Source organism: Anguilla anguilla, chromosome 1 (genome assembly GCF_013347855.1).
Source record: "Anguilla anguilla isolate fAngAng1 chromosome 1, fAngAng1.pri, whole genome shotgun sequence".
Lineage (NCBI taxonomy): Eukaryota > Metazoa > Chordata > Actinopteri > Anguilliformes > Anguillidae > Anguilla > Anguilla anguilla.
This window is the reverse complement of record NC_049201.1, coordinates 30,058,229-30,068,777: the sequence shown is the minus strand read 5'-3', so window position 1 is coordinate 30,068,777 and position 10,549 is coordinate 30,058,229. Positions and strand designations below refer to the sequence as shown.

At 43.5% G+C, this 10,549-nt stretch overlaps 1 protein-coding gene across 4 annotated transcripts; it reads left to right on the top strand.

Moving 5' to 3' along the window:
• The first annotated feature begins 2,851 nt into the window (after positions 1–2,851).
• LOC118210311 lies at positions 2,852–7,493 on the top strand. Of its 4 annotated transcripts, XR_004761830.1 has the most exons (8): positions 2,852–2,980; positions 3,269–3,387; positions 3,688–3,733; positions 4,266–5,238; positions 6,166–6,248; positions 6,349–6,448; positions 6,787–6,844; positions 7,079–7,493. XR_004761830.1 is itself a non-coding variant. In XM_035386396.1 (7 exons), the coding sequence occupies exons 5-7, from the start codon at positions 4,390–4,392 to the stop codon at positions 5,796–5,798; spliced, it is 1,020 nt and encodes a 339-aa protein (XP_035242287.1). In that variant the 5' UTR covers positions 2,852–2,980; positions 3,269–3,387; positions 3,688–3,733; positions 4,094–4,218; positions 4,331–4,389; the 3' UTR covers positions 5,799–5,884. The 4 variants fall into 4 exon arrangements, 2 of the variants coding, with proteins under 2 accessions (XP_035242287.1, XP_035242277.1); XR_004761828.1 differs by lacking the exon at positions 6,349–6,448; XM_035386396.1 differs by lacking the exons at positions 6,166–6,248; positions 6,349–6,448; positions 6,787–6,844; positions 7,079–7,493 and adding exons at positions 4,094–4,218; positions 5,468–5,534; positions 5,695–5,884 and having other exon boundaries at positions 4,331–5,238.
• Positions 7,494–10,549: the final 3,056 nt, after the last annotated feature.

The window sequence follows — 10,549 nt, the reverse complement described above, 5'->3', positions numbered from 1 at the left end:
TTTGCGAACGATCGGTCAGCTAGCGTCACCCAGCAAGTGAACACCACAAACGGCGATGGAGTAGCTAGTAGCAGTTACTGGCTCATTAACTGACTGTGGCGAAAACCTACGACGATAACTTGTTCGGTTAACAGCAGATCTACCAGACAGTTATACGAAAATTAGCCTAGTCAAATCACCAGTAGCTGAACTGAACATAGCCGAATTGTATTTTTAATGTCATACATATAACGTGATTACATGACACAGTACAGTCACGGATGGAAATTAAACTCCGTAAACATCTGATAATATATTTTAAAACATAACGGCAGACAGTCAGCTAGCCTCGTTCAGGTTGATGGGTTTTTCCGCACCGGACTGTCAATCAAATTATAAAAATCACAAGACCGCTTAACTCTATGGTTTTGTCTCCAAATCGAGGAAATGGCCCGCCATTGAGGTTCAAAACGTGTTTTAGAGACCCACGGAGAGTCAATGGGTGACGTCACAGTAGCTTTGTCCATATTTTTTTACAGTCTCTGCTCTGGACCAGCAGATAGGGCCAACTGCACTCAACACCGGTGGCTAGCTAGCTATACCCACGACAAATGCGGTGTCACTGGTTAGCTTAATGCATTTTTTCAATGGTCAGGACAATAATGTTAAGAACGGAGAAAATCATTCCAAATCCAAACATGTAGAGCTCGTCATATACAGCCAGAGTAGATTAGTGGGTCTGTTTTACAGTCTCTGTCTAAAACCGTTTCGCCTCGTTGCGAATCATTGATCTGAACTGGCCTTAACGTTACCGTTATTTACATTGCCATGGAGTTAATCAATATATTATAATGATCGGAATAAAGCCGGGGTATGTGGAGCACAGCCGGGTCTGATTTCTGAAGACGTCATGCAGGAGAAAACTAAATAAAAGAATACGGCAGTATGGATTAGCATTATTATTTTATTACGTTTCCTCATAGCCTATGTTCCTTCAGCCTTTATGCCCTTTTTGATGAAATCCCCTTTGTTTTTGTTTTATTCTTCTTCTTCTGATTGCTAATTTAACACCGAGCTCAGCTTTATTCTCGAACAGTTTAGCTAGCAAAACCAGGAACACCAGGGGTAACATTTTGCAAGGCAGTTGTTTCAAAATACCACACAACAATCATTCACGAAAAAGACTGCTTATTGTGCACGAGACACATAATTGCACGAGCCACAGCGAATCCCGCAAATTCTTTTCTGCAGTGTAAAGATGTTCATACCGGGCAAAAGGTGGATAAAGAACGTTTGCAGAAATTGATCATCACTAATTCTACCCCAGGTTTGCTACGGCATTTTAACCCGGCTAGGCAGTGTAAAGACATCTTGAGTTAGCCTAATGTTAGACAACGAATGAGTATGTACATAACGTTACTTTTATAACAACCGTTTTTTATTCAGTAAATAATAAGTGTTATAGTTGGCGTGCCAACTGACTGACGTCACACAGGCGACACTGCTTGGATCCGGTTAGATCTATGCGTAGTGAGGTCCAAAAACACACCTGCAATTACCGCCTCTCGCCATTGGCACCGCCATAGAGAACGAAACTGAAATCTTCGAGATTGTCACTTTAATTTAGGGCCAAGCGCATAACCTTGGCAACGCGCGGTGCGTCCGATGAAACCGATATAAATAGCAATTCTGCTCCGGAATTCTGGACTTCTATGACCTCACAATAGAATAACGTGACATCACAGCGGAGGTCATTGCAGGTGTTTCTTGGAATTACATAAATAGAGACAAATTGCAAAGAAACCATCCCGAATGTGGTTTATGAATTGACTGTAATCTTGACTATTCTTAAACCGACATGGATTAACATGGACATCGTGTCCAAGTTAAACAGTGAAGGCAAAATCCGAAAGGTAGGCTGTTATCCACTATTTCGTATACCCATTGTTATATAAAAAGAAAGACTTTACCGTGCTTTTTAAATGTGGCTTGTAGATATTTTTTACTGAACTACAGTAGTGAATTACCAAATACAGCTAATTTAATAAATAATGATTATTTAATATTGATTATGATCTTCAATCGTTCAATTGTTCGTTCTGACTAATATGATCACAATTACTGAATACCCACAATAGCTAATAATTGTTTTATAGCTAATCTAGAACTACATCTGAGTTTTTGTTATTTTTCGGGGCAACATAGATGTACTTGGTATTCGTGAAAGCCTTAACTGTCTATGAACCTCTCATGCTGTGTATCTAATGCTCGTGTTTAATTTAAGAAACACATGTTGATTTAATTTTTTAATAAACAGGAAAATAAATAAATGGACAGCATTTTTTGTATAATCTGACTCATTTTCTTTTTCTACCGAAGGATTGCGGCATTTTGCACGGCTGTGTGGAGTACGTTGTCATAGTTCTGTGTTCCTGTCTGTGTTTTCCTTGTTGGGCCGCCAGATGGCGGCACTTCTGTTCTGTGTTCTGCTCCCCCTGTTTAATTGTATGATTGTTTCCAATTGTCCAATCATTGTTTTCTGGCTGTCTCGTTTTCCTTTCCCCTTCCGTGGCCTGATTGTTCATGGTGCCCTCCTGTGTCTCATCAGTGTCTGTCTATTTAAGTTCCCGTCTCCTGGACTCAGGTGCTGGATCCTTGTTGGTTTGTTGCTTGTTGTTAGTTAGTTTGTTCAGTTGTGTTTCTGATCCGGCCCTGCCCTGCCCTGCCCTGCCCTGCCCTGCCCTGCCCTGCTTCCACTTACCTTATGGATTTTTGGATTTTCTTTGTTCGATGTATTTGAAGTTTTCCTTTATTTTGAAGAGTTGCCCTGCGAGGCCTTTTGTTCCCTTTGTTCCCCTTTTGTTCTGTTTTTTCCAAAGTAGTCTTTTGTTCTTGCCTTTTTTTGGAGTTTGAGTTTTTCCCCCTCCGCATTTGGGTCCTAACCCTCCACCACACCGTGACAACTGTACTCTGCTGGAGTAAGAGCAAATATGAAGAGCAGGTAAGAGATTATTCTTCCAGAGGGAGGTATTACAGCGATGAGTATTAATATTAATGCACATTAGTTTAGTAACCACACAGTTTTGTTAACCCTCATTTAAGATTAAATATTAAATATAAAATGTTTCACAGGTGAGTTGAGCTGCACAGTCAGGCTTGAGGGGTGAAACTTTAAACAACCCACTGCCCATTTCAGTGTAGACATGATTTTACATACCAGCACAACACAACCTTTGTCTACTCCACTAGTCCCTGGTATGCCAAACTCACCGATGATTCTATTTTACAGAGAGAGATACTTCAGCATTTCCTGATCCTCAGAGAAAAGGGCCAGGTCCCCACCTACATCACCTCTGAGGACATGAAAGACTGGGTAATCTCGGATGGACAGAACATCCTGAGGGAGAGGTGCGTGAAGCTGCCGGGTCCCAGCATTACTGACAGTAAAGGTTTTACGATTCGTTTGGAGCACTGTGACGTGCTGTGGTCTGAGATCAGTGGAAATCAGATCTCTTCTGTATTAATGACCTTCATGATGTGTGCACATTGTAAAAATAAACAAACAAATAAACACTAATTATTGACTTGACTAATTTCTGATCACAAGCCCAGAATTACTCCTGTAGTCAAGCTTGATAATCAGCGGATAAGCATGATAATGCATAATGATGTAAATGTGAAGTAAGAGTAACACTGTTTTGTGTGCAGATTTCAGACGGACACTTCTCAGCAGCGAGATCGCCTCATTCACCTGGTAGGGACGGTTCGCGGCCACTATACTTCCTTTAGTTACTCATTCAGAATAAGCAGCCCCGGTATCTACTGCTGGCCTCTGGCTCAGGCAGCTCTGCTGCACAGAAACACCCTAGTGATTTCATCAGAGTAAAGTCCAGAGAGGAGACGCTCTGATGCTATGAAGCAGGAATACTTATTAGCAAACTGTGGTACAATGAGTGGCTACTGCCAAGCGGCTAATTGCATTCTGCTCAATCCCTATATCTGCAATTACAAGGTTACCACACCATTGCATACTGTCAGTAATGTGTCTGTCAGATGTAATGGGTCTGTCAGATGTAATGGCGTGTCAGTAATGTTCTCCTTGTGCTGTGCTCAGGTCTGGGAGGTGAATATGAGGTTAAAGCTGCAGGACATCTGCAGAGATGTAGGGATGAGCCCCAGCAGCTCAGAAGCCCCTCTGATGCACGCCCAGGATACCCAGCGTGCCACTCTTGCTGACCTGTACGTCTCTCTCTCTCTCTCTCTCTCTCTCTCTCTCTCCCCCTCAGAGTGCACCTGTCTCATTAGAGGCTGGAAGAGCTTCAGACACTAATGAAGCTGCTTCTCTCTGCAGGGAGTCTGCAGCTCTGGAGAAAGCAGCAGCTGCAGAGAGCTACTCCAGGTGGTACTTTGATGCCCACTTTGTGGTGCGTCGGGCACTGCGAGAGCTGGCACAGGCGCTGGCACACCCATTCACCTGCTCCCCCCCACATCCTGTCAGCAGTGGTGGGGGACACCGTCACCGGCCTGCTTGGCGCCGTCATGGAGCCAGCCAATCGCAGAGCGCCGAGCAGGGCCTTCAGCGAGGTGGCGGTGGGCGGGGCCATATGCGTCCGTGACGACCTGCGCGCTGCGGGATGGGCGGAGGAGCGGGCTTTCGGGGCGCAGTGCTGGAGGTGGGCCAGGCCCAACATGGTAGGGGTGCTCCACAGAGACCTGCTGGAGCAGACCGGCTCCCCTGGGGGCCTGCAGGCCGCCCTGAGGGGGAACAGCGCCGCGGTCACCTCCGCCATTGCCACCGCCATCGCCAAGGCCCTCCTCGCGGCTGCTGATACCGCGCTGAGCGCCGGCCCTGCCACGCCTGAGGAAGAGAAGGAAGAGGAGGAGGAAGAGAACGTCCCTGTGGCAGAAGATCCTGTGAACACTGCAGTGGAACCAGAGACGCCAGTGGCCCAAGACAAGACATCAGTGGTTGATAGTGAGGCATCCACAACTTCAGAGGAGGAAATGGATTCCTGCATGACATCACTGGAAGAAATTGGCTCAAAAATGACAGCGGATAATAGTGATGCAGTCATGACATCACTTGAAGTAGACCCCTGCATGACATCTCAGGAGGATATGGACTCACCACTGACACCACAGATGGAAAGTGAGGCACCAATGACATCAACGGTGCTAACTGATGTGGTCATGGCAACGCTGGGGGGGATCCCCACGACTGAGGAACCTCTGGTGGAGGAGGGAGGAAAGCCAGATGGAGTAAGTACTGTATGAAAAGCTCCTCCCACTGATTCAGCACCTTGCACAGCATGTCTGCCAATCAGTGATGTTATCAGGATATTAGGGCTTGATTGGCTGTGATTGGTTATTTCCAACTGTGGAACATGGACAAATGTCCTGATGAGAAGTTTTTTTTAAAAGAGAAAAGTGTGATTGTATAGTTGAGATGTTCCAGACAGTGCTTAATGAGATGTGTGTTGGATTGCAGTTTGACATGGAGATCCCTGTTCCACTGGACACTGCCGCGGGTGATACACTCCTGGACCTTCCACACAGTGAGTCACAGATAGTATGCGCTGGGTGGACACTGTTGAAAATGCTCCTTTCCTTTTGCACCCAGTGGCTAAATAATCACAGTTAAAGAGCAGCTCCCAGCACAGAGACGTCTACACAGACAGGCTGTGCTGAAAGGAGTCTCTCCCTCGTCTTTTTCAGAGGAGAAGAAGCAGAAGAAAGGAGTCAGGCGCTTCTTTGCCCGAGTGTGGAAGGCCCTGAAACGCAGCTGCTGCTGCTGCTGCGTTTCCACGGAGACCGACTGAAATTTCAAATGTTTAAATGTCTGTGTCTGTCCGTCTGTATGTCTGTCTGTGTGTCTGTGTGTCTGTCTCTATCCTTTTTGTCCTTTTGTCTGTCTCTTGCCTGCCTGCCTGCCTTTCTGTCTGCCTGTGTTTGTCTGTCTCTCCATTTTAGATCTGGCCATCACCAAGAAGAATTACTAATTAATACAGTGCACAAAAACAGCAAAAACAAAAAAACAACAAAAAAAAAACAAAAGGATTTCCGCTTCAGAGTTTGGATTAAACGGCGAAGGCATTTCATCACATGTTGCAGTGATGACAGTGTTTGCATTTATGGCATTTTCTTGTGTATTCTTAGAAAACAAATGTTTTAAAATATTACTTTCAGGATTGCAAAAGAAACCTGTTGAATACAGATGGGACACTGGAATGATACAGTGAAATGGAAGCCAGAACTCACACTTGGTCCTGGTGAGTACACAGTGGTACAGTGGTGTGTCTTAGTGGTACACAGATATGTGTCAGCTGAGTCTGCAGGTTAGCACCACCGTTCCTGTATGTCTGATTACAGAGAGGCAAACAGTGATGTGATGACAAGATATATGGAAACTACAGTATCAGTAGAGATGGACAAATCCACAGTGGCAGACGTCATTTACCAGGACGAGAGGGTAAACCAGCAACGACCAATAATCATCAATAATCAAGGCCCCATCACCGACAGTGTGGCACAGTGCTTCTGCATGTTATTTTATTAGTCATCATTGCACAAAGACTGAAATATTATGAGCGTGTGAGCAATGCACAGCTTAGGCTGGGTCTCTGTGCGTATGAAAGTTGGCCCTGCATGCAGGCTGCTCTTGCTATCCCAGGATTCAGTGTGGCTGAGGAAGGCAAAAAGAATGTTAATTTCCCCCAAAATGTTTCTTTTACCTGTTTACCTACTTGCAAGGTTCTACGGTGGTAAATGAATTCTTGTTTTCTGATCAAGTTTTGTCTATTCACACAGCTCCTCCACACAGGCCAAAATGTGAAGTTAAAATGTTTTCTGGATGGACACCGTGCAGGTAAGAGACTGTGAGTGACCAGCTAGTAGCTTTGAATAAGAAACACATGGAATCAGAATCACACAAGGGAGAGCACATCTGTGTGCCTCACAGCTGGAGGAATAATGGGGTAATAAAGCAGTAATAAAGGGGTAATAATGGCATTATTACCATTTGCACATGTTTCAGGGTTGCTATATCTGTTGGCTTATTAATATTCCTAAGTAATTAATGTGTCCATTTTGTGTTTATCAGGAACCATCCAGACAGACTCATTTCAGGGGGAGCCTAAACAGGTGTGAGGATGAGTTGGCGGACTTTGCGCCCTGACCCCCCGGATATGCTGGATTTATTAGGCACAGTGTGAGCAATGTGTGCTGCTGTTGCTGTGTGCTGAAGTGGTTAAGGATGAGAAGCTGATGTCGTAGCTAGGAAGGGCTCTTCCTGGCCGACCCTGGGGCTGGTGGACAAGCCTGCAGCAGGGATGCTAACACATGTGTAGCGTGGATGCTAGCACATGTACCCCTGTACAGAGACACACATCCCCACTTTGCAGGGATGATTTGCAAGAAAATTGGTTAAAGCGCTGTGTGATTCGTCTTGGAACAATGTCTTTTGCTTTTTTTCTAGAGCCCGACCGATATATCGGTTTGGCCGATATATCGGCCATTATTTGACTTTCTTGACGACATCGGGATCGGCAGTTATGCAGCCGGTGTGTCCCGATTTTTAAATAAGTATAATAAACAAGAAAACATTGATTATTTGTCTGTACTTATTTATCTGTTCGAACGTTGTAATTGCTGTTTATTAGAATTATCCAGTAGAGGGAGCTCTAATACAAGTGTGAACTTCAGCAGCTGACGCGCTATCTCTGTAATAAGACGTTTGTCACTCCTGCCTCATCCAATATTCTCCACTGCAAGACTTGTCTGCACAGATTCGATTGCCGCAATAAAGGTATGTATATTTAGTGAAAGTTTTTAATTAAATGCGTTTATACGACCACTATGTTTATCAATCCTCATTGTCAAGCGAGCGAGCTAGCTATATTTGGTTCACTTTAGCAAGCCTTTATGAAGTGGCAGTGAGCACATAAGCAGCATAGGATCTACATTTCCAGAGGACATCGCTGTATTCTCAAATAAATAACCAGCCAAAAGAAAATGGTGATTGAATGCATCACACATATTTTTTTTTGTCTGAGATAATGATACTAGCTACTATATGATCCTGTGTCAATAGCCAACTCGTTATTGCAAGCGAGTGTGTCATCTAGTCACGCATTGTCGTAGCAAGCTAACCAGACTGTAAAAACGCCGATAAAACACTTCTAACGTGAATCATTTTAAGCCATGTTATCTAGCTTTGTCGTGATAACATGAGAAGGATTTCTGTTGGAGAAGTGAATCAAGCAACAGTTAGCGTGGGTAACCTACACGAAAGCGCATTGTAGTTTTTTTCACCACCGTATTCTTATGGACAAGCCTCACGTTACATATTTCATCATGTCAATTTAGTTTCATCTAACGTTACACTTGATTCACTCATTAGCTCCGCTCAATAAAGTCTTACTCTTTGAGACCATGTAGTAGGAATAAAATATAATTTAACTTACTGAGAATAAATAAGAAATGAGGCTGTCAACAGCTAATGCGTTATTGCAAGTGAGTGTGTCATCTAGTCACGCGTCAGAGCGCATTGTAGTTTTTTTTCACCACCGAATTCGTATGGACAGGGAAGCTCGCTAGATAAAGTCTTACTCTTTGAGATCATGTAGGAATAAAATAAGAAAATATAATTAACTGAGAATAGATACTAAGAAATAACAAATTAATAACAACAATAATATTCATAAAAATACATGTTTGAAATTGGAAAACTGATTTTTTAAAATGGATTTTTTATAGATGGCTGGAAAAGAAAGGAGTAAAAGCAAGGTGTGGAGTTATTTTGAATTCACACACTTAAAGATGGTGTTAATGTCAGGGAGGGCGTGGGAATGGACGGAATGGACCCAAATGCAGAGTGCAGGGAAAAACACACAACTCCAAAATAGGCAAAACAAAGACTTCACTTACAAATGGGGAACAAAGGGAACAGAAAGCCTCGCAGGGCGGCTACAACAAACTAAGAAAAAAAACTCCAAAAAGCGGGGAACAAGAAAATACAAAAAGACCGAAAACACGTAAAGAACAGAACAGGGGCAGGAACAACTCAGGGCAGAAAAACGCGCGAAGGCACGATCAAACAAACCAACAAACTCAACAAGCAGGCAAGCAGGCAAGCAGGCAACGGGCAGGCAAGGATCCAGCACTCAGGGAGAAGGGAGACTTAAATAGACACAACACAGACGAGACACAGGAGGGCACAATGAACAATCAGGCCACAGAGACGGAAGGGAACACGAGACAATAAGCAACCAATAATTAGAAGATTGAAAACAATAAAACAATTAAACAGGACACAAAGCAGAGGTGCCGCCATCTGGCGGCCCAACCAGGAATAACAGGGGGAAGACACAGAACCCTGACAGTTAATATATATATTTAATTTAATATCATCTTTTACATTTTTTTATCTATCAAAAAGTTATTTGTGTGTTTTTTTATTTATTTGTTTGCTTAAGTTAAATGTTCTCAAATATAGAAACTTTAATAAAATATAAGTTTTTCAAATTGATTTGAAAATGTTGCACTTTTTGACAAAATATCGGTCAAAACATCGGTAATCGGTGGCCTAGGACTCCAAAATCGGGATCGGCATCGGACCCAAAAATCTGGCATCGGTCGGGCTCTAATATTAGTTATGTTACATGATATGAGACCCACAAACATTTTATAACTTAATGTCTTGTCATTTTCATTTGAACTTGAGTGCTTAGACTAGCTAACATTAGCTACTTAGCAAGCTAGTTAAGCCATGGCGTGTCTCCATGCGTCTACCGCTCCCTTTTTGCTGTTGAAGCCAAGAATAAGGGAAGGAAATGGCTGCTAATGCTATTTAGCTGCAGTATTTAGCTAGCTAGTGACTCCTGTTAAGTGTGTATACGTTTCCTCAGTGATAAGCACCCTCATGTTTTCGCCGTCGTTTGCATAAAAATATGAAAAGTAGGCTACTATGTTAGTTAGCTAGCTAGCTAACGTTACTCGACCTCGTGAAAACTAATGTTACACTCATCGCTCTACTTTAGCACCCCAATGGTACACTTTCCCAAATGAATCCTACACTTGCAAGTATCAGCTTGCAAGTCTCAGTTTGCAGGTCGGTCTTAAGTTTTTAAGAATTTTGATGCATAATGAGTATAACCTTTCTTGTGCCAGGAGTGTCAATGAGTTTTCCCTTCTTAGTTTAATAGGCCACCTGAGATGGACTCAGCAGTCCTCAGAGTGATCTTAGATCACAGAATATAAAAGCTGTCCGGTGAAGTCCAGTGTGGACATTGCACCTGCATGGCAGGGTAAGTATGGCTAGCTAGCTAGCTGAACAATACATCTAACGTTACATTTGACAATAGCATTTGGATAAGCTCTTTCAATGCTGGCATTTGTCCAGTTGATAATGGAATGTCTATCTGGATCTATGCAGCAATGGAGAGGTGTGTAGCCATGTGGGCACGATTTTGGTTGCTGTGGAGCAGTGTGTCCAGGATGGACTCCAGAGTGGCCCATCTGCCACCTCAAAACCAAGTGTTTGGTCACGGGTGACTAAGAAGGTGAGCATTTT

Bases quoted from the DNA above. Each gene is read 5' to 3' on its own strand.
- LOC118210311 (XM_035386386.1), top strand. From the start codon at position 4,309: ATGAAGCTGCTTCTCTCTGCAGGGAGTCTGCAGCTCTGGAGAAAGCAG. The intron at 5,239-5,467 runs GTAAGTACTGTA...GTTGGATTGCAG, and splicing joins AGGGAGGAAAGCCAGATGGA to TTTGACATGGAGATCCCTGT. The intron at 5,535-5,694 runs GTGAGTCACAGA...CGTCTTTTTCAG, and splicing joins ACTCCTGGACCTTCCACACA to AGGAGAAGAAGCAGAAGAAA.